This window comes from Temnothorax nylanderi, unplaced genomic scaffold (genome assembly GCF_030848795.1).
Source record: "Temnothorax nylanderi isolate EJ_2023f unplaced genomic scaffold, tnyl_v1.0 TNYL_tig0045_pilon, whole genome shotgun sequence".
NCBI classification, from domain to species: Eukaryota; Metazoa; Arthropoda; class Insecta; order Hymenoptera; family Formicidae; genus Temnothorax; species Temnothorax nylanderi.
This window is the reverse complement of record NW_027249107.1, coordinates 1,148,382-1,169,647: the sequence shown is the minus strand read 5'-3', so window position 1 is coordinate 1,169,647 and position 21,266 is coordinate 1,148,382. Positions and strand designations below refer to the sequence as shown.

Genomic DNA, 21,266 nt, shown 5'->3' with positions numbered 1-21,266 from the left:
CGCAAAGTACCATAACGAGTCTATCGACACATGCTAAAAGTCGCGCGTGATTGTTTCTCAAATCGGTAAAACAATTTTATATTGGACGGTGCAGCCGCTGTACGGTGACCGGTGTGAGGAGCTTTTCAAACGTGAGATAAGCAAATCGATCCCTGGTGCAAAAACGGTCGCCTTCCTGGACGCTCCGGAGCCTCCGGAGTTATTTTCTCGATCTCGAACGAGAGAGACGCTGGGTGACGTTGAAGGAAGAAACCAGGTGACATGGAATCCGCGATCGGGCATCTCGAGGAGAGCGTGAGTACACGGCGTTTTCCGCGTGAGGTATCATTCGATAGACAGCGTAACGGTCGGCGGTTAGCCGTTTGCCAAAACGTCAAACGTCGCTCGTGCTGTCGAATTTACACCTTGTCCCATCCGTGCCTCAGGTGCAGAAGGCCGACGGGAAGCTGGACATGATCGCCTGGCAGATAGACGAATTCGAGAAAGCCTTCGAGGACCCGGAAGACGAGGTAGGAGTTCGCTTTTTTCCGCTTTTATCAGTAGAGATTACCAGATCACGTGTATCAAGCCTGTCCTTTTTATCTGTACATCTTGTTTAACTTGCTCGATACAAAATGGATATACAGGCTACCAGGCACTGGGAAATCGACCGTCAATTTTCAACTTCTTTAAAGACCGAGAGCTACTTTGAGGCTGTAGTAAAAATAAATTTCAAACTTGTTGGAGAAAAGTTGACGTTTGATCTGGGACAGCCTATATATTTGGTAGATGAAAATGGAAGGAAAATATTACAGGAAAGTACAACTGAAAAGGACAAATGTATTATGTCATATCTTATAAAATCCTCTGTGACATTTGTACTAAATAAACGACGAATTATATTTTGTTTGTCGGACAATTCCTGCTTGAGGCCAGGATAATCCGTTTCATTTAGCATTAAATATGTCCTGTGTAACATCACACACGTTTGTGAATTATTCGTGTGCACTTTACTGTCTGTGTGATGTTTTTTTCGGATCTTCGATCATCAAACCGCTTTTCATTTTGTGCTTCCCAGATATCTGTGCTTCGGCTATTACACTCTGTGCATCAGGTTACGAAAGATTATCAAAATCTACGGCAAGAAATTTTGGAAGTTCAACAGTTACAAAAACAGCTTTCTGATTCACTTAGAGCTCAGCTTACGCAGGTGCACGGACACTTTAATTTATTGCGCAATAAGATCGTAGGACACAAATCACCGCAGCTGAAATAAGAGCGAGATCCGTTATACACTTCCGATAACTTTTCCTCGTGCTTAGCAAGAGAACGCACGGTATTTTTCACGAGATGCGAGTTTAAGTGTCACGGGATTCGGCGGGATTATGTCCACTTTTCGTTATATTTTCGTAACACGATGTAATACTTACAGCAAATTGCAGAAAGCGGTGCGGCCCATAATTCAGAGAGACTGGGTTGACAACTGTTTGAGAAATTTGTCGCTTTCTGAAGGAATTTTTATTAGAGTCAAAATTATATATCTCATTCGTCTCTCGTGTATTGTTTCCGAATATTAAAGACTTTATAGATTGAAAGTAGAACGGAGAAAGAAATGCGTGAAATCGGCATTCGTCACTCCGCAGGATGTTATCGACAAATAACTTATTTGACTTCTGCCTTAAACGTGGCGACGGGGCCAATATATACCTATACGCTGACACGTTGAGAATAATATTGAGATGACCTTACATATTGAATTCGTTGTCTACATTACAGCCCCTACCGTTTGTTATTCGACACGTCAACAGATAACGGACAATATGTAACGATACGTTTGATCTTTGAATGATGATGTTAAAATCTTTTAGTAGTGCATCAACTGAATGGCTAAAAAGCGACATTTGTGTCTTTTTCATTATCATTAGATTTATCTGTATATATTTCTACACCATTTTAAGGACAATGGTTACGAAAAAATTTATTTTTCCTCGTATATTAATCGAAAGCTTTGTGAGACACTGAGATTAGAAGATACAAGCTTAGCATGATATCTTTGTGCGTATCCACATCTAGCTTTAGGCGAGTTAGATATTTACGCTTTCAGAATCTTGATTTTGATGTCTCGGGCAGTTTCAGTACATATGAAAAAATCTGAAAAATCTGAAGCAACATAAATTATTATAGTGTGACATTCTATTATTACTCGATGCTACTAATAATGTCTATATTGCACATTTACGCATATAATAAGTTTACACATAATGCAAACACCGTGCATATATGTGACACTTACATCGATTGAAGCCCAATAATCGACTATATCTGTACCTGTATAATTTTATTTATCGTTATTATAATATAGAGTAAGTTAATCTTTTATTGTAAAAGTGATCCTACAATTTGTCGGTACACATTATTTTGTAGCATACATAGTTTAGCACTTTTATTCCTACACTTTATATAATATAAAAAGATTAAGTTAGAATTAGTTAAATATGAATATTTTCGTATGTTTAATCAGAAATATAGAATATTTTTGTCCTTTAAATTTCTAGACAAAAATCTGTTTACGGTGCATATAAGAAATTGTGAATACGTCCCAAATTGGCAATATATATTTATATAAATATGTTGATCTCTTTTATTACATATGGCACAACAGTGCTTTAATAGGCATATACAACTATTTATTTCTCTTTACATAAAATTAACAACTTTTGCCTGGATGCAACTTATACGATAAGATATACATATATACACACATATGTAACTGAAAAAAAAAAAAAAAACATTGTGACTTGTGACAACTATATACAAAAGTTCCGAAGATACTCTCACAGATTCCTGAATATACACAAACGCTTATGTGTTCTTAGCACGCTCAGTGTTCTTCCTTCAAATATACACAGAGTGTTTTCAATATTTTCGAATTTGCAGAAAATGAATGTAGTGTGAACGGAGATGGAGGAAAATGATAAATGTGTAAAACTATCGTTGAAAAATCGAGAGATGGGAAACACTATTGCCTTAAGACACAAATACGCATTTAATATCCTGGAATTAGATGTACGATAATTATACACTAAACTGTAACCTGTTAACGTATTTTCAAGGAGCCTGATGAACAAAGAAAATTATTTTCTGCTTTTCTCCGTAGGAAGACTTCTGCATTATAAACCATCTTATCGAACACGAATATTGTAATATAACTGCTTATACTCAACAATATTTATTATTGATCGACTTACTGTGCGGATCTACTCTTAACAGCGTTATCTTACCGATTGATAAAAAAAAGTAATTTAATGTGTACGACGCAACTGAAATTACCACGAACGGAGTAACTGAGTTTCATGATTTTAAATCAGCGTTGCTCGCTGATCACACATGCAACGTGGCGTTCTGCGTTTAAAGAAAAATTGCCTGTTCGATTTACCTGTTTTCTCACACGCACTTGATCCGTGTGTGTCTCGCGGGAAACTCCTCTAAGTCAATACTGTCACGTAGACCGAGAGAACATAATTGTGATACTCAGTGACTCGCACTATCTACTGGGATCGACTTTTTATATTGCGATTAATCAAAAACGCACCTAGTCCGAGGTGCACCGAAAATAGGCGAGAGAACTACTTAACTTTTGCACTAAACTTATTAATCGTAATATAAATTAGCCGTCGTACCGTCTCGTAGCTTTTATCTGAAATATTAGATACATATTATTGCAGAATAGAGAAAGAGAGAATACGTATTCTTTAGCGCTGTCAGACCGGAGTCTTACGCATTCACTATTTTTCAATACAATTTAATTTAATACATATTACCATCTCTTCCGCAATGTATATATACGCATATGACACAATTTTTAATTGATTACATGAACGCATATTCAATTTTAGCCTTCGATGTGTTAATTACTTGTTAAGACGTTAGACAGCGTATTGTTTGTTAATATATGATGTAGAATTAGTTCTAAGAGAAAAATGGTCTGGAACACATTAAAAATGTGCCAAAATTTCGGTCAATTAATAATAAACGTCGTTCATTGTTCATTTCGCCGGAACAGATTGCCCTCGATTTGTTCCTTTCCGGAATCTACATATCACATGCTTAAAATCTTTTTTAACACAATATTGTACTTTTTATCGGAACATTCCCGAGATTCGTGGATGCCTTTAATCAAAACAAATAATTAATCTTGTACTCGTACAAGTACTGGTTTATCAAAGGACGCGTGTATCGCATGACTTCTTATGACTTGTGTAAAAAATTGAACGAGAGTAATTAACTCTTATAAAGTTTTAAAATAATGTGCTTGCAATATCGTTACATTAGATTTATGTACGTTCATTGTATCTTCTCATTCTAGTAGCTTTCGGTTAATCAAGGTCATTTTCCTCAAAATTAAAAATTACTTTCTCAAAAGTAGAAAAATAACCATTTTCTTATGACACGAACTTGTGGTGTATCAGTCAAGAGTCACCGACGAATGTATGTCACTTTTAATCTGTTTAAATACTTATTGTGTTTGCCTATCATATTACACGTCGCGTCCTGAAATAAACGGCTTGTACACATATTCGCTAATAAATAGTGCATACAACCATTACATTCGCTGCATGCCGCACGCATAGGTACAATTACTTGATGGTACATTATTCAATTTACTCATTCAAGTCACAAATGCATTTATGTAATGGATATAATTGTGCAGTTACAGTTCCAGTACAGTCAAGGGCGCATGAGATATCGAAATGTGCTTTAATCCATCCATAATATTCATCTATGATAATTTGAAATTTAAATAAAAAGTTAATTTTTAAAACACACATCTCTCTATTCCGAAACTCATATATATACTTTGGTTTGTTATGTATAAAAAATTGCAATTATTATTACACAATTTTTAAGGAAGTGAATTTTATTTGCTATCAGTACTAAGATTTATCGTGTACTGGAATAAACTGTATGAGTGCGATATCAAAATATTGAAATTTGCCGATTATTCACGAATCTATTATTATACAATTGCTCAAAATTTCGATGTATATTAACAATTACGATTCACGAAACGAAAACTGTATCTTTTTAGATATTTATCGTATTACTATATAATAAATTGTTATCTCCAGCAATTCCCTGGGAGTCCATTATTTTCTGTTATTACAACGCCAATACAATTATTGTATTATCATACATTCGAATAGGATAAAGCGATACATAATATAATTCTACGAAACTAGATACATTTCTCTGAAGGGAAAACCGCAAGTTTCTATTTCGCTCTGACGAGGGAAGCTTGAACATTGCTTGAAATGTCAGGTGCGAGGTCAGATGAGCCAAGTAGGCGCCTAATCAATTACTCATTTTCCCACGCTGACGCCCACGGCGCAAAAGTGCTTCTCAAAGAGCTCTCGGACTATTTTGAACGTTACCTTGGGAAGAAGAAGACGGGGAAAGATGCGCCGGAGGAATAAAAAAACCGTCGAAAGCCTTTCACCGCGAAAAGCAAAAGCATTTGCCTAGATTCGTATACGATTCGTCAACTAAGCTACGTGCATTCAAATATAATGGATATACATCTGCTCTAGGGAATACGCTACACGCGGGAGATGTTGCGGGCTGGATTTGACCTCGTAGGTGGATATCCGAGCGAGGACCGGTTATTCCGCGCGCGGATCAAAGGAAAGGCTTCTCAAATAGGAGCGAAGGTTGTAGACCCTCGCCTATACGGCAGAATCCTCTCCTCGCGTTAGGGCCGATAGATACGGCGTTCACAATGCGCATTCAATGCGCACTCGATGGTCTTCCTGCAGCATTAAGCTCGTTCGATGAATATTAATGACGGTGCATCGCGAACTTGACCAACTCCAACCACGCAGGGATACAAGCTTCCTCTAATGAATTGTCATTGTAATTAACTAGGATATGTACTGTACAGGAGTGTTTCGGAATTACCGGATGTCTTTTTAATTATATAGCCTCTGGCTAATTTGAAGTCCGTTTTTTCTTGAGTAGAAATATCGAGAGAAATTGTCATTAGCCGCTACTTTCTAGTTTCTAACATTAGGAATAAATTTTAAATTGAAATTTTTGATAATTTGTCATACGACGCTCCTTTTTGCTGAGAAAGAAATCGACTCTATATTGGGGTTGGAGAATTAAAATTGCAATTTACTCATCAATCTGTCAAGAATTCTAAAACGCTCTGGATCTAGGACTTTTTTCAAATGTTTTAGTTCTCCATCACGGAATTAATCGAACGGCGAGGAAAAAAGGTCATTGGCATTTGGTTCCCGCGTGTCGGATGTACGTTCGAAGAGCGTGTCATTGATGAACCGTGCGGATCTGCTCGTCGATTAGAAATTTTGTAGAAATCACTGCAGGCAGTCCTGGCGAGAGGAGATTCCTCATGCGATTCTCTTCCTCTCCAGGATATTTGCACTTCGGCTGGCCGTTACAGCGGGCGGCGCTTTCCGCTCAATTTCCACCGTTCTCGTGGGAAAGTATTCTTATTCCGGTCGTGATGCAGATGTATCCGCGCGGGACGATTCGCGTGTAACGATGCGCTGTGCGGCGAAGAGGCACAATCGCGGATTGCAATATTTATTCTGTTTCGCTTGACAGCGTTCTAGTCCACTAATAAAATACAGAACCTACAGTTTTCCAAAAGGATAAAAAAATTCTTAAATATAAAAACTATATATATCCATATAAATATTATAACTGTTTCATGATATAGAATAAGCCAGCTAAACATTAGAGACATAAAAGATACATGATATATAACTCACAAAACATAATTTGAAAAATTGGAAATTATTGTCTACAAAGTATCTTCTTCGCCCAAGAATTTTAGCCAGTAACGTTGGCTGGACCACTATGTAGTGATGAAATTTCTGATCCGCTACAAAAGCCGGAAGCGGATGTTCGGGAAGCGTATCGAGCGAGTCGTCAGTCGGAAACCGAAAGAGAATCCTGCGAAAGGAGCGAGAGCGATCGTGACACGTCTATCAATTTATATTTTCCTCTTGAAGCGGTCTTGCCGCTTATGCTGACTTCGCACAGGGCAAGCTCCGGAAATATTTCCCGTCCCGTTTCGAGTGGCCGTCCCGCGAAAGTGCAGCCGTGCTCGCGACACAACGAGGATACGGAGTGCGTTTGCGTGTACGAAGGCTTTCGTTACGACGACGTCACAGGAAAAGAAGTCCGTGAAAGGCACTGGTCTTTCATTCAGAAATGGAAAGAGCCTCCTCGTCATTATTTCGATCCGTATAATGGCCTAGACGCGTGAGATGCGTGTCAACTGGATGCTAATTATAGTCGGTATGTGTGGGAAAAATTCTATTCTCCTATTCTCGGTCAGGAATTGTACACCAATGAAAGTGTCATCTTTTGCCTCTTTAAAAATTTTCTTCAAACATTCAAAAGCCAATATTTCAATAATTCACCAAAATCAGAATTTCCTTCTAAGATATATTTTTTTAAATTCGTTGAGAAGTATATGTCCTTGCCAATTTCTTTTTCGTTTTTCCTTATACATTATTCTATAATTCCGTGGTTCCTTGCAGAAGAAGGAAGCTATATCGATCGTCGAACCCGATTTTCACCTGAACGTTCCATCGAGCATGTCGGGACGTGCCAGAGGCAGTTTCCAATTTATGCAGCTAGCGTGTGCTCTTGAGAATTTGATAACAAAATTTCATACGCTGATATTTGGATTTCGAGAAGGTGCGCTGTTAATTACAGTCTGTTAATTAGTAAGTTGCTGCAATATAACATGTTTTATTAATGAATAATTCCAAATATAATTTCTAAATATATTTTATACGTGGCGTGAAATGATTTCTATAAATATCATTTCTAAGAATATGGTCGAAAGTGTCTCTGAAGTAAATTGGCGGAAGAGTAAAAAACAAAATTAAAATAAATAGATAAATTAATCAATTTACAATCTCGCAATAACTCCAACTGCTAATGTATATGTATAATACATGTCTATATAAGACAAAAAAAGATTCTCGATATAAACTAGTCTAATAAGAAACCTAGGTACTTCTGAAGTCGCGGTGTCAAACAGCGACTCAAGTTCGCCGGATGAATGTCAACGGTAGTTTTCGAACAATTGCCTGGGACAATCTGTATCATCCTCGCCTCATGGAGTGTGCCGTGAATGCGGCCGAACACCTCGTTCTAATAACCTACTCCCACACCGCCGGATCGGCCGGAATGCTCGCTTGGTCGGTCCCCCGAGTCGAAGTCGGGTTCAGTCTCAGTCGTCTAGCGACCGGTTCCGAGGTCTGGGCCCTGTTCGCCACGCCAGGTCTGACTCACTGGTCGCGGCCGATGCGAGAGTAGTGCCGTCGGAAAGCCAGGGCCTCGCTTCTTTCACATGAACAGGTAAGTGCAAGAAATGGAGTACAGTCAATCTGCTTAATAAGTTAGAAAAATCGCGACTGAATAAAGGTTTAAATAACGGTTTTTCACTCATATCGGATTCTCCGCCCGATAGAGAGAGATAAGCCGTTCACTTATCACTGAATCACGAAACTAAATGCCTTTTACGTCCCGTTATACAATTACCTTGTTTCAGAGTTTTTTATTTTTATTTATTAATCGTTCGGAGACTATTGGCACCTTCGTCCTGAAAAATTGATGTAAAAAAATCCATGAATTCCAAACTTTCGAATTGACAATATTGGTGAAGGATGCATTAAGGATTAATTATTAAAAATTATGGAGGGATGCTATAGAATTTCTTCTGAATTTCTTTCCTTTGTCCATAGATTCATGTACACGCATCATTATTTACTTTCATTGTCTCACAATGCTGGATTGTTTAGATGGGATAATATGTGTCTAGTATTCTTATTTGAGGATAAGAAAACCAGTTTTATGTGACAGCGAAAGCAATTTATGTGATTAGTTTCTAGATTTAAAAGATTTGAAGTTTAAAAAGAATGTCACTTACTTTTATCTTGACTTTATTTTGCAATCGAATATTTTTCCGTCAGAATTAAAGACAGATTTTTTATTTAAACCTGAGTCAAAAAATTTTCTCGTCAAGGATGTCACGAGAGGCCGTCCACATTATTGCAACTTTTTAATATTATATTTCTAGGAATACATTTATGCTTGAAGCCTTCAAGTATTTACGAGCATTTCCGTGGTGGAGTAGGGCGGCGCCGAGTCAACGTATATATATAAATGATTAAAGACGGACTATTTAAATCTAAGATGAGAGTTCTTACGCGAGAATGTCGTGCGGGGTCATAATTTATCTTCTTTTTTTAATCCGGCCATAACTATGCATATTGCTCTTATCTTGATTGAATATATTCATATATTTTCTAGGTTCTTACCTTGACGGAATATTTATCCCGCGATATCTGGGATACCTTGTGCGTGGAGTGTCGGTGTAATAACCGGTTCAGTGGCTCCTTCGTCATTGTGTCTCTCTCTCTTTCGCGTAGCTTTCGAATGCGGCATTTAAACGCCGACTTTATGTACCTCCGTGACTCCTTCGGGCCTCGGCCGCGTCGAGACCGCGATATCGATTAAGTAGTCGGGGTTCACGCTCATGTCCAGTGTAAAATATTACCCCACAGCGTACCCCGAATGAACGTGGAAACTCCATTTTACCTTGATTAATGCACGTTCTTTTGCGATTTCTAATGTACGGCGCGCCGACTTTCGTGTCCGCTAATCGTTGTCGTTGTAATTCGCGTGTGCGTTTCCTCCGTTACTTTTCGAGCGAAACGCTCGGTAGTACCGCGCGGTGAGAGAGGTCATCAAACCTCCGCTCGGTCACCCCCATACGTGGTTGTTCACCCGCGAATACACGTTGTTGTAATCATCTTTTGTTCGTAACAATATTGGAGAAATAATAACGGTAAATTAATGTTTTGCCTCGCCTTTGTTTTGCCTGTAATCATGTTTGAAATAGTAAATTAACTTGCTTCGAGATAATAATAGATTGATTTGATCGATTGTATGTGTACCAGAACGCATAAAGCATAAAAATGAAATGTATGGCAATACAAAAGAACCTGCTAAATGTGACAATTGTTGAGCACGGGCGCGAAACAGATTGATGGATAAGATATATAATAAAATAAATTATCAAGGGAAACGAGGAGGCATTCTCTCTCCTTCGGATGAAACGATTAGCATAGCGTTCGAACGGCGTTAACGTAGCGTGAATCATTGCAGATACGTAACGATCCATGGCGTAACGGAAGGAAAAAAGACGGAAGAAAAAATTTCGAATTCAAATGCGCGTTCGAGCACACATACAAATTGCATCGCATTTGCGCGATCGGCGCTTATCTGATGACTCGCGGTCTTTTACAGAGGCCGGCTCCTTTCGTGACCGACATGCGTTCCCTCGTGCTTGGTCTAACACTAATCGTAAGCCTGCTAGTCGTTAGAAGAGTCTCTGGCCATGGAAGACTGATAGAGCCACCCTCGAGGGCCTCCATGTGGAGATACGGCTTCGACACACCTCACGATTATAACGACCACGAGTGCTATTGCGGCGGGTTCACCAGGCAGTGGCAACGGAACAAAGGGAAGTGCGGCATCTGCGGCGATCCCTGGGATTCTCCAACGGTGAGTCTTCCTGAAAGGAAAGAATCATGAAACAGCACATAAAGTTTTCTTACATAAATCTGGTTCTAAAGCGATCTCTTCAGACCGTTGTCCGTGCAATTATAATTCAGCACGCATCAGCGAATTCTATTCTATCGTTTTGTAAAAACAAAAATCAAAATTGTAATCTGTTTAGTGCCCACGCGTGGTGCAAACGTGATCAAAGGTGGAGAGGTCTCATCATTATGTTTTAAGATGAGCTGTTTGTCACACAACACGGTCCGCATCGGCCTTGTCGAATAATAGGGATCTCGAGGGATTTAATTGTTGATGACAATGGAAAGTCTGCGAAGGTAGTTATTCGCGAGTCAAAGATGATAATCCAGCTGGGCTACACGTATAATTACTTCCCGACGTTCCTCTTGCAACACCGACCACACACCATTACCCGCGATTCTTCGCTCCGTTGACCGTGCAGGAGTACCGCACAATACCGCCGTAATGTCGACACGTTTTCGAAAATTATGCAGAATGTGCGAATGTAGAAGGTCTGCCTGTAGACTGGATTCTTCTATCTAAAAATTAAAATGCCGAAATTTACATGGTAAAAAGGGTCGCGTGAGAAAGCAATTATCAAGCTTGAGACGAATGTCAAGTCGATGGAACAAATAGCATGATTAACGCGAAATAATTACACGGTCGACTTGATGATTGTTAGCGTCTAATTGTCAATTTTCAACGGGGAAAACTTTCGTCAGACGTTTCCGTTCGGAAGAAAGTGCTACTGCTGACTATGCTAACAATATTTTCGACGCTATTGTTCAGACATTTATTCGTTTCTCCCTTTCTATCCCTAATGAAAGTGAGTTAAATGCTGCGAAGCGCATTTTATTATTCTGAATTAAGCGACGCGCAATGACTCGTGACACGAGAGAAAGATGTAATTACTTTCCTCGCTGTCTAATAATAATAATACGGGCTACGCAACCGTGAATCGATTATCGATAAGTTGTTTGCCTTAATGAATCACGCACTCGAGCACGCAATGAAATCACACATTCGGAAATGAAAGAGAAGCTAAAAGGTAGAATCTATTAGGTCTATAATTCTTCGTATTTCTTGTGTCGCATAAATTAAAATTCCATACAGATTTTTGTCTCGAATTCTGTGTATCATAGATCGTCGAAATGGAGCTTCAAGATAGGATAATAGACAAAATTCTGTTCCGGATTTAAATCATTATTGGATTGCAGCATCCAAGATTGTAGACCTAGAATTTTGCTTTCACTTTGATTGTACACGGCGTATGTTGCAGAATTCATATAAAATAAAAAAAAAAGCGGTGATTACTAATCGCGCCTCTCATAACTTTCATGGTCCGGTCTCCTGTTTCTATAATCGGCCGGTCGCGTTTTCGTTGCGGGGCTTTTTATGCGGGACGCCTTGATACGTACATCTGATATGGTACGGACGAAAGTAGCCCGAAACGGAAGTGAAATCCGTTTTCCTCTTTCTCTCTTTCGTCAACATTCGCGTTATTCCCTTTCTCGTCACACATATATGCAAATGGTGTTCTGAAAGAGAAATATTCTAATAATGTAATATTAGTACACAAGAAAGAGACGTATTATGTAATGTAACAAGTATATAATACGGAAAAGGAACGTACAGTAAATATTCTAGTTTATTCCATTTTATTCTTTTCAGCCACGTGTTCACGAGACGGGCGGCAAGTATGGGAACGGCGTGATTGTCCGGCGTTATCGGACCGGATCGGTCATACCGGTCCGCGTGGAATTGACGGCGAACCATCACGGCTATTTCGAGTTTCGCACCTGCGCCATGACCTACCGTGACCGGGAGGTCACCCAGGAATGCCTGGACCAGCACCTGCTGCAGGCCGAGAACGGATCCACCCGTTATTACCCTGGCCCCGGAAACCGGGTCTTCGAGGGCTACTACAAATTACCGGAGGGTCTGACCTGCGCTCAATGCGTCTTCCAGTGGCGATACATCGCCGGGAATAACTGGGGCGACTGTGGCAACGGCACAGGTATGCCGATTCTCCGATATCAACCGCGGAATGTATTATGCGGCGGGTAAAATGCGTGGATACCATGGATTACCGAAGCTTCAAAGGTCGCTGTTATTAAGCACATGGATTCTGGAAAAAAAAAACAAATGTATCATCTATTAAATTTATAGCAACGGGTTAAATGGTAACGGAGAATCAGCTCAAAGTAGGTCAAAGAATTCACATATGAAAGACGATCTGGGACACCTTTATACGGCAATAACGGCATATAGATCTTTTGCGCGAGATGTAAGAAAATGATAGGATTATTTTGCTGCATCGCGAATAATCTAAAAGCATTTTTGTGACTTCCATTTTATATTCTTCATTCGTATATTTTAGTTAAAGCAAATGTGTGTATGCAATCGGTAATCCTGCCATACATCATTAAGATTCTATCGGAGCGATAGAAAGTGCTATTACTTTATCCTACATAATAAGAATGACTCAAGAGTTTGCGGTTCTTCTTGCATAACATCGCCATTTGATGGCTTCGTTCAATAAGACGAAGCGTGCCTAGTTTGCACCATGTGAATAATTGACACACTATTAATAAACCGCGATGTTAAGGATCAAAACTGTGATTACCTGGAGAAACAACGTATTACAAAATAATCGTGAACATTGTTTATATCTGCGTAACTATATTATAGGTAAAATACCAAATAGAATTTCTCCAAACGTCAAATAAATTATCAAAAAATCGCACGTTTAGGAGCGGTGGGATGTGGGCCTCAGGAAGAGTTTCGAGCCTGTGCCGATATTGTCATCGGTGATAACGAAGCGACACTACCGCCGAGGCTACCGAAGCAGCCGACCACCAGCTCCACACCCACGGACAGGCTGCCGACGGACACGAGCCCGTTGCCGAAATCCGGGCCGTATTGGCTGTTCAGCGTTGTCATCGCTGGTACGTGCCTGTTGGTGGTGCTGGCCGCTATGGCATTGCTTTACACGTACTACTATCACGCCGGTAGAGCCAAAAAATGGCTTATGGCGAGGAGACTCCTGGCGCAGGAGAGTCCGCCGGTTGCCCCGCCGAGGCACAAAAGGCATCATCACGTATCGAACACGCAGCTTCAGCTGTAGAACTCTGTACTTGATTGTCGGTATCGCACCTTGGAGAAAAAGATAGCTCGGAGAAATTTTTCGATTCAATCAATATGCGATATCGTTGTGTGAGCTACATTTTGTCCTAACTTTAAAGTCTGATGTTCAAATATGACAGACGCGTAAATAGCGTTCATTCATGAACAGACTGTATTTCAAGACGATATATCTTTATACTTGGCACGTACCTACTCTCTCTTGTATATAAATATCAATAATTTTATATATATATATGTATTAAAAGTATTTATTTTATATAATCGTTTATCTTGTAGTATATTTTTTCCTTCATATATCTTAACATGAAATGGAAAGATTGATTTGTACACACAGTGTAGATTGACTAATACTGAATTAGTAATTATCTATATTATATCTTTAGAGATTGTAGCATCTCCTAGAACATAAGATCTTTTAGAAAAAAAAAACATACTTCACACATGTGTAGAAAAAAGTTTGAAAAGTAGAGCACCAAAATATATACTCATACATAATTGAGTATAATGTATACGAAAGTGTTTAACATACAGAAATTTGTAGTTACTGCACATTTGATTTTTTAACGCACATATATATCGTAATGTATAACGCACTTTTGCCAAATGAATTTTTAACGGCAAATCCATTCACTGTAACAGTACTACTAACATATAAGTATTAATATGCATAGCCGATATAAGCTTTAAAATGAATATCAATAGACTGAGAAAAGACATGATCATATGATAGAGCAAGTTTTACTTTTTATTGAGAAATATGCTCCTAAAGTCCTGATTGCTCATCGACTGCGTATTTCTATCCGGAGCTGTGTTGCCGTTACTGCTACTCTTTTTAACGTTACGGGGAACCATAGACAGCAAAGTCTTGGGCACGCCGATTGCTGTACGGCTCGTCGATGTTCCACCTAATGACTTCACCTGTCCTCCGTTCTCCTCCGCTTGAGGTTTCTTGCGATCGGGCGGTTGACTTATCGCAACGTTGATCACTTTGTCCTGAATCTTCATACCGTCCGTGCTTAAAAGCGCTTTCGCAGCGGTTACTTCATCGTGATACTCAACGTAAGCTAAGCCCTTCGAGTGCCCATTACGGTAAGTAACTAGGCGAACTTCCTTCAGATCTCCGTGAACTTTAAATATCTCCTCCAATTCCTCTTTTGTCAGCGTAAGTGGAAGTCCTTAAACACATTATTGAATATGCAGGAATAACTACGAGAAAATATTATTCGGGGAATTTTTGAGAATATATGATTTGACTAAACAGTAGGAAAATCGCGCAGAAAAACACGGAAAATAGTTCTGTAACTGTTGCGTGATTTGCACAAACATGTTATACCTTTAACAAAAAGCTTGTTCTTTTCAAGTGTAGAACGGTATTTGAATGCTGAATTCCTGGTACTCTTGTTAGGATCACATTTTGAAACGAACATAGGACGTCCTCTTATAGGTGTTCTATCTAATTTTAAAGCTTCTTCCACAGCTCCCTGTAAAATAGTAAGTTGAACATTATATCTTAACTTAAACGTTTTAAAATTTTTAGGCGAGACACGAAATAAAATGTTGCAATGATAATTTACGAGTATATTTTCAACGATTATATTTCTTACTTTTTCGCACTTAGCTGCATTTTATTTAAAGTTTCCGTTTATTAAACAATAAAATATACGTACTACGCTACTTAATTGTACATAGCAGTATCCTTTGCTACGTCCCTTATAATCTTTAATCATTCTGAATAACGTTATCGGTCCAGCCGGTTTTAGAGCATCTCTCACTTCGTCTTCGGTCGCTGTGTAATCTAAATTACTGACAAAAACTGTAATACTATCGTCTACTTCATGTTGACTATCTTTATCATCCGTATCTTCGTCATCTGTCGTTTTATAACCGGGCGGTGGTGCGACTTCTGGCTTCGCCTTCGTCTCTCGATCATTCGTCGTTTTGCTATCAAAATTCAAGATACTTTCTCGTAATTTTGGTTTCACTCGCACGTCAGTTTTTACAATTTTCGACGGGGAACTTCCTAAATTTTTCCATTTGCCGTCATCTGCTTTTCTTTTACTCGCTTTCTTATCTTGTGTGGATGATTCACTCTGAGAAAGAACTTGCTGCGCTTTTTGCCTTTCTGCCATAATTTTATCGAGCCTCTCTTTCGTTTTCGCTTCACAGAACTCCATTTGCTCTAAGGTTCCTTTATCACGCTCAAAATCTATCCATGAGTTCGCTATACTTTCTGGCCAATCTTGCGTGGAACTCAAGGCTTTCTGATACAGTTTCCTTAGATGCTTTGAATCTCCATAACATCTATAAACAAATCAGAAAAATTGTTTGAAAGAATAGGACAGTTACAAATATAAATTATAAAACACAAAACTTATTATTATTCAACTATATGTAATTACCTTTCTAACACTATATATTCCAACCAGTAAGAAGCTGTTGCAGAATGCTCTTGTGAAAGAATATCAGCCCACAATCTTCTAGCTTGTTCTATATCATCTGCATGTATCGCTTCAAATCTCGCCCAATATTGCAAGACAACGCAATTGGGATCGCCATCCAGGCCAAAGTACTTGGCCAAATGCTCACACGCTCTGTTAAACGTCTTACGAATAACATCCAGATACTTCTCCCTCTCTTCGTCAGGATATTGCTCGAGATTGCGCCGCAGATATTCGAGATACGTAACCCACAGATTGCGATAATCTTCTGCCGTTGAAAAACCAGCGGTCAAAGCATTCTCTAATATCTTTTGAATTTCTGATATATGTTTGTCCCATTCCTCACACGATCTCATCCACTTTTGCCAAACTGTCGAGCACCATGGAATATTCCTCGACGCTCTATGATAAATTGGATCCAATACATGCGCAAGCCTCGATACTTTTTCTAGATAAGCGATATAATCCAACCAAATTGACGCTTCTAAGCTCAGATCGGTTATTGCTCTTTCATATAGAATTGTAACAAGATCTAAATTGTTTTGTTTTATGTACAGTAAATATCCTTTGTAAGCGTCAAGCAGTTCACTTTGGCCTTGTACAGAGACAAGCTTCTCTTCATAAGGAAGGAACGACGTTAATTTTGTAGAACTCTGTTTATAGCACTTTGATACGGACTTCTCATCAGTGTCTACTTCCGTACCATACTTTGCACACCACGATTGGTATTCCTCGTACGTCTTATCCATGTCTAAAAGAGGATTAGATAATTGACGTTTAAACAAACTGAGGATGCGTTCCAACTGAGCCTTCTTTCTTCCATTTTCAGTATCGTCCTAGAAATTTAGGATTATTAAATTACATAGAAAAAAAAAAAAAGGAAAAATAGACAATGTCTACTGGAAAACTTGTTTCTGGGCACATTTACTTCCGCATATCAATGTTCTTAAATACCTTACCAATGGCAACAGGCAAGTAAGTATCATATTCTCATATTCGCGATACGCTTCCCATATTATCGCTCCTTTCGTGATGTGCATTCCAACAGTAGTCAGGGCACGTTCAAAGAGTTGACGAACTTTGCTGACCTTTTCCTCATCCTTGCCCATATATTCGATGCTGAACTGTAGATATTCCAACCATACTTCCACAGCTGAAAGTACACATCACAATGTCACGATCTCTTTGTTTGTACCGAATACCAGCCTTAAAACCAGACCCAAAGCACCTGTGAAAAAACTTACATACGTAATCCTTGATAGCTCGCTCGCATAGTTCGACCACCTCAGCCTTCTGCTCGTCGGTGGTCGCCAACTTGACCTCGTCGCTTATCCAAACGAGCCAGAGCTCAGGGCTCAACGGATACATGTTGCTCATATTGTTCCTGGCGGCTCGCAGACGGTCCAGCTCGCCCATCGCGTGCAACTTGTTGATCAGGGCTACATGACTGGCATAATCGTACGGGTTCGTCGACAGGGAAGCCTCCAGGGATTTCACCTCCGTCTCGTTGACATCCTCGTCGTCGTCGTCGTCATCGCTCTCGGACTCGGTGTCTGCCGCTTCCTTGTCGGCTTTCTCCTCCGTTTCGCTCGTTACCATCTCTTCCCCGTCTGAAGCTCCTCCCGGAGAAGCTTCTTCGTTTACAGCATCCATCTCCTCGTCCATCCTCGGAATTCGAGCTCACACCAGCTCACACCTTTGCAAAGTGGATGAAATCTGATAAATCGCTTCAATTCAAATATAACTGATCTGCCACCGGTTGAGGCTTTGAAGGTTTCGAGGTTATATTTTTGCGTTTCTTCTTCTTTATCGATCGAGTGACTCGCTCCCTCAGATTCGTTCACGAAAATTTTACGAGATGTCGCCGCTTGTCCAATTAGCTCGCCTGTCACTCCGAGAATCGTTGCTATGGTAACCGAGGAGTCGAGGACGCCAAAACAAACGTCAACGTGAGTGTTCTGCATGTCACATGTCACACGAGATTATGCTTACAGCAGTTCTGTAATTCCGCGACGAGGAAATTTGTTAGAAATAATTCAGGAAGCGTAGTTTAGAAATTTTACCCTGTTCGCTAAAAATTAAATAATAAATAACAGCCATAAACAAATCGCACAGCGCCTCAGAGTAAAAAATCCTTTCTTTTCTTCTTTACAATCGCGATATGTCTTCCTCTCACGTCGATTTCGTAACCGGACCCGCGCGACGCTCGCAAGACCATCAAACCGAGGAGGATTTCAGTCTCTGCTACGCGTATCCGGTGATCGACGACGATCGGGACACGAGCGGGGTGCTTACGAGGAGCAGGAGAGTCCCGCGAGGGTCGGGCGGTGGAGGCTCGTCCGCCGTGGACGGACTCTACGTTTCCGAAAGCCCGTTCACCGACAAGCTGGTCAAGCCTTATCGGCTCGACGACGTGAAGCCGCTCGACTACGAGTCGCGGCCGCGGTTCCGCGGGAAACTCGTCGAGATCGCGGTGCGGGACGTCCGCGTTCACGCACCGCGCGAGGAAGGTCAGGGGCCGACGCCGGAGATCGTCTCGGTCTCCGTGCTCTTCAAAGGCAGGTCGATATGCACGGTGAACGGCCCGTTCAATCGGAAACTGTACAAACTGATGATGAGAAATTCGGGATGCCACGATCTCTCGATACAGGTGCACGCGCGAGACGGGGCGTCCAGCGTTCTTCCGTTACCGTTGCCCCAGCGTAGCGTCAGGGATTACAAGGTGGACATAGATTTCGCGATCGGCGACAGCTCGGGTAAGACGTACGCCGGGACTGTCGTCAGCACTGTCTCTCTGTCGACGTACGGCAGCAGCGAGCCGGAGGAGACCAGCGAGGGTTTATATAAACCGAGCAACGACCCGAATGATCCGCAGAACAGTCTCTCCCTGTCGCGACCTCACAGACGTTCCGCCAGCAACAAGGACGTCAAGTATTTTCTGCTGATAGATCCGGCTCTGGTTTTCGACGCGGATAAGGTCGGCGCGATTCGCAAAAAAGCGTCGCCGTGCGACTCGAAACCGCCGGACATGGTCGTGACCGAGCAGTCCGCGTTCTCCCTGCTGGACGTGTCCCTGAAGAATCTGTTCCAGGCCAGCCGGCCGCTCAGGCCGTCGTCCAGCACTCGTCGACGTCACACCGTGGGGAGAACGATCCTCTCCGTCACCGTCCTGCGCGGGGTGGAGGTGCCGGTGAGAGAGGAATCGGCGCTGGTCACCCCTCTGCTGGAGGTGGAATGGGGCAACGTCGTACACGCGACCGCGACGGCGGAGGGGCCCGCGCCCATCTGGCAGCAGACCATGCACTTCGAATTGCCCAGGCAGATCGGCGAGCACTGCGTGAAATTTCGCCTGTACGATCAGCACCCGGTTTGGGGCCAGCAGTGGCTGGGCGAGGCGAGAATACCCCTGGAGAGTCACCGGAATTATCAGGAGCTCGAGCGCTGGATCGCCCTGTCCCCCCTGTTCAGTCCCGTATTGTCGTTCGGCTACGTGCAGGCCAGCCCGGGTCGCTCGCACACCCGGATCTACGTGCTGATGAGGCTGGAGCAGCCCGGTAACGCCAAGTCCTTGGAAGCTAACGCCATCGATACTTTGTTAAAGGGGATTCAACGCTGCCTGGCGACGCCGTACAGAATAGCCGGTGTCGAAACTCCCGACGACGCTGCGCGGCTCGCCATGCTTCTGCCGTCCTTGCCGATGCACTACGGCCCGGTCCCGCCGCGCCAGGCCTTAAGCGTCAACAAGGTGGATCACTACGGCAGGGCGGCCTTGCTGGCGACGCTTCTTCAAGGTCTCGGCTTGCAGTCATATGTGTTGTTAGGTACGCCAACTTGACAGAGATATCTAATGATATATGGTGCAACCTCTTAAGAAGAACTCTTAAAAAATATTTTCTCAAGTCTAATTAACTATAAATCGATATGCATAAAATAATTACAGATATATACATGGCATAATTTCTATCTTGAATATATTTGTGGACGCAGGTTCGTCGCAGATAAGCCGATGGACCGCGTTTGTTTTGAGCATCGAGGAAAACGACGCCGTCCTGTGGGATCCCGAAATCGGGGATCGTTATAAATTGAGCGACAGTCGCTGTTCGCTGATGAAAGTGTCCCGCTTGGTCAATCACTCTGGCGTAAGTGTAAAACGATTAATTCATCTCTCTAAACAATCACAGGTTTATGCTCACAAGTTTTCCCTTTCCCCTCGTCACTTTTTTCCGTTCCATTAGCTCTAATTTCCCATTTTTATAACAGCATTTTTATTGTAGATATGGGAAAACATGCAGAAATCTACTCTGCCTCACAATTTGAGATTTAACGTGGCGATTAGTAAGGATTGGCGGCCACTCGTACCTGTCGCCGCATCGGCCAGCAATCGACCCGTTCAGACTTTGGAATCGACGGTGATACCGATACCCGAGGAAGACGCGCAGGAGAAAGAAGGCGCGCCGGAAGTGGAGCAATATTTGCGAGACAAGTTGTCCGGCTGGCGCAGCGCTCTCGGTTTAACAACGATATTTAATCGTCACGCGGTAAGTGTTTTGCGAGGCTTCGTCTCCGACATTCCGAACGACGTGGCGCGTCAAGTCGACAAGAGGGACCTGAAACAATTGTACAGAGCTTATCACACGCACGGTTTCCTCCTGAACCTGCGTCAGACTGCCTTTGACGAACTGGCGGAGCAAATAGCCGCCACGAAGGTACACCATATCACGGGCCCCGTCGAATTTGCCCTCGTCTGCCACATGCAACGATACGTTGGCAAGACGTGCTCGATCTGGTTGGCTCTAGCGATTTTACGAAGTCGTGGTTAACCGCGACTCTTAATTGCTTTACCTCCTTTCTCGTACAAAGATATTTGGGATCTTCCCAATCGATGCGTCTAAAAATTGAACAAATACTTGTAAATATTGTTTGGTCACGACACAAATAAGAAAAAAATTGTCTCCCGAAGAGTAATGCCTCTTGCAAAATACTGCAAGTGGCTGCCATAATGTGAATAAACACTTTTGGATTGGTTTATATATCGAATAAGCTAATCGTTTCTCAATATTTTATCTTTCCCTATAACCG

The 21,266-nt window shown here is 41.5% G+C and overlaps 4 protein-coding genes and 1 long non-coding RNA gene across 7 annotated transcripts; 3 read left to right on the top strand and 2 right to left on the bottom strand.

Moving 5' to 3' along the window:
* Nucleotides 1-83: 83 nt before the first annotated feature.
* On the top strand, nt 84-5,111 carry LOC139771953 (uncharacterized). 3 transcript variants are annotated; one of them, XR_011718027.1, is made up of 4 exons: nt 84-321; nt 426-509; nt 1,058-3,045; nt 3,137-5,111. XR_011718027.1 is itself a non-coding variant. In XM_071705194.1 (3 exons), exons 1-3 carry the CDS (start codon nt 262-264, stop codon nt 1,253-1,255), a joined length of 342 nt encoding a protein of 113 aa, XP_071561295.1. In that variant the 5' UTR covers nt 84-261; the 3' UTR covers nt 1,256-5,111. The 3 variants fall into 3 exon arrangements, 2 of the variants coding, with proteins under 2 accessions (XP_071561295.1, XP_071561296.1); XM_071705194.1 differs by having other exon boundaries at nt 1,058-5,111; XM_071705195.1 differs by having other exon boundaries at nt 87-294; nt 1,058-5,111.
* Nucleotides 5,112-6,820: 1,709 nt separating this feature from the next.
* Nucleotides 6,821-14,010, top strand: LOC139771949 (uncharacterized). Its single transcript, XM_071705190.1, has 4 exons — nt 6,821-8,376; nt 10,330-10,587; nt 12,274-12,619; nt 13,356-14,010. Exons 2-4 carry the CDS (start codon nt 10,354-10,356, stop codon nt 13,727-13,729), a joined length of 954 nt encoding a protein of 317 aa, XP_071561291.1. The 5' UTR covers nt 6,821-8,376; nt 10,330-10,353; the 3' UTR covers nt 13,730-14,010.
* On the bottom strand, nt 7,783-9,959 carry LOC139771955 (uncharacterized). Its single transcript, XR_011718028.1, has 2 exons — nt 9,339-9,959; nt 7,783-8,620 (listed from the first exon to the last, which is right to left on the bottom strand). It is a non-coding gene; the product is annotated as an uncharacterized lncRNA (long non-coding RNA).
* LOC139771943 (squamous cell carcinoma antigen recognized by T-cells 3) lies at nt 13,982-17,989 on the bottom strand. The gene is made up of 6 exons (XM_071705180.1): nt 17,432-17,989; nt 17,147-17,340; nt 16,149-17,023; nt 15,417-16,050; nt 15,083-15,230; nt 13,982-14,924 (listed from the first exon to the last, which is right to left on the bottom strand). The coding sequence occupies exons 1-6, from the start codon at nt 17,850-17,852 to the stop codon at nt 14,488-14,490; spliced, it is 2,709 nt and encodes a 902-aa protein (XP_071561281.1). The 5' UTR covers nt 17,853-17,989; the 3' UTR covers nt 13,982-14,487.
* A 175-nt stretch (nt 17,990-18,164) lies between these two features.
* LOC139771945 (coiled-coil and C2 domain-containing protein 2A) lies at nt 18,165-21,232 on the top strand. The gene is made up of 3 exons (XM_071705181.1): nt 18,165-20,008; nt 20,175-20,326; nt 20,462-21,232. The coding sequence occupies exons 1-3, from the start codon at nt 18,349-18,351 to the stop codon at nt 21,005-21,007; spliced, it is 2,358 nt and encodes a 785-aa protein (XP_071561282.1). The 5' UTR covers nt 18,165-18,348; the 3' UTR covers nt 21,008-21,232.
* Nucleotides 21,233-21,266: the final 34 nt, after the last annotated feature.

Coding starts and splice junctions, on each gene's coding strand:
- LOC139771953 (XM_071705194.1), top strand. CDS start 262: ATGGAATCCGCGATCGGGCATCTCGAGGAGAGCGTGAGTACACGGCGT. Junction 322..425: donor CACGGCGTTTTCCGCGTGAG/GTATCATTCGAT, acceptor TCCGTGCCTCAG/GTGCAGAAGGCCGACGGGAA. Junction 510..1,057: donor TCGAGGACCCGGAAGACGAG/GTAGGAGTTCGC, acceptor TGTGCTTCCCAG/ATATCTGTGCTTCGGCTATT.
- LOC139771949 (XM_071705190.1), top strand. CDS start 10,354: ATGCGTTCCCTCGTGCTTGGTCTAACACTAATCGTAAGCCTGCTAGTC. Junction 10,588..12,273: donor ATCCCTGGGATTCTCCAACG/GTGAGTCTTCCT, acceptor TATTCTTTTCAG/CCACGTGTTCACGAGACGGG. Junction 12,620..13,355: donor CGACTGTGGCAACGGCACAG/GTATGCCGATTC, acceptor TCGCACGTTTAG/GAGCGGTGGGATGTGGGCCT.
- LOC139771943 (XM_071705180.1), bottom strand. CDS start 17,852: ATGGACGAGGAGATGGATGCTGTAAACGAAGAAGCTTCTCCGGGAGGA. Junction 17,341..17,431: donor AGCTATCAAGGATTACGTAT/GTAAGTTTTTTC, acceptor GTGTACTTTCAG/CTGTGGAAGTATGGTTGGAA. Junction 16,051..16,148: donor GAATATATAGTGTTAGAAAG/GTAATTACATAT, acceptor ATTTGTTTATAG/ATGTTATGGAGATTCAAAGC.
- LOC139771945 (XM_071705181.1), top strand. CDS start 18,349: ATGTCTTCCTCTCACGTCGATTTCGTAACCGGACCCGCGCGACGCTCG. Junction 20,009..20,174: donor GCAGTCATATGTGTTGTTAG/GTACGCCAACTT, acceptor TTGTGGACGCAG/GTTCGTCGCAGATAAGCCGA. Junction 20,327..20,461: donor GCTTGGTCAATCACTCTGGC/GTAAGTGTAAAA, acceptor TTTTTATTGTAG/ATATGGGAAAACATGCAGAA.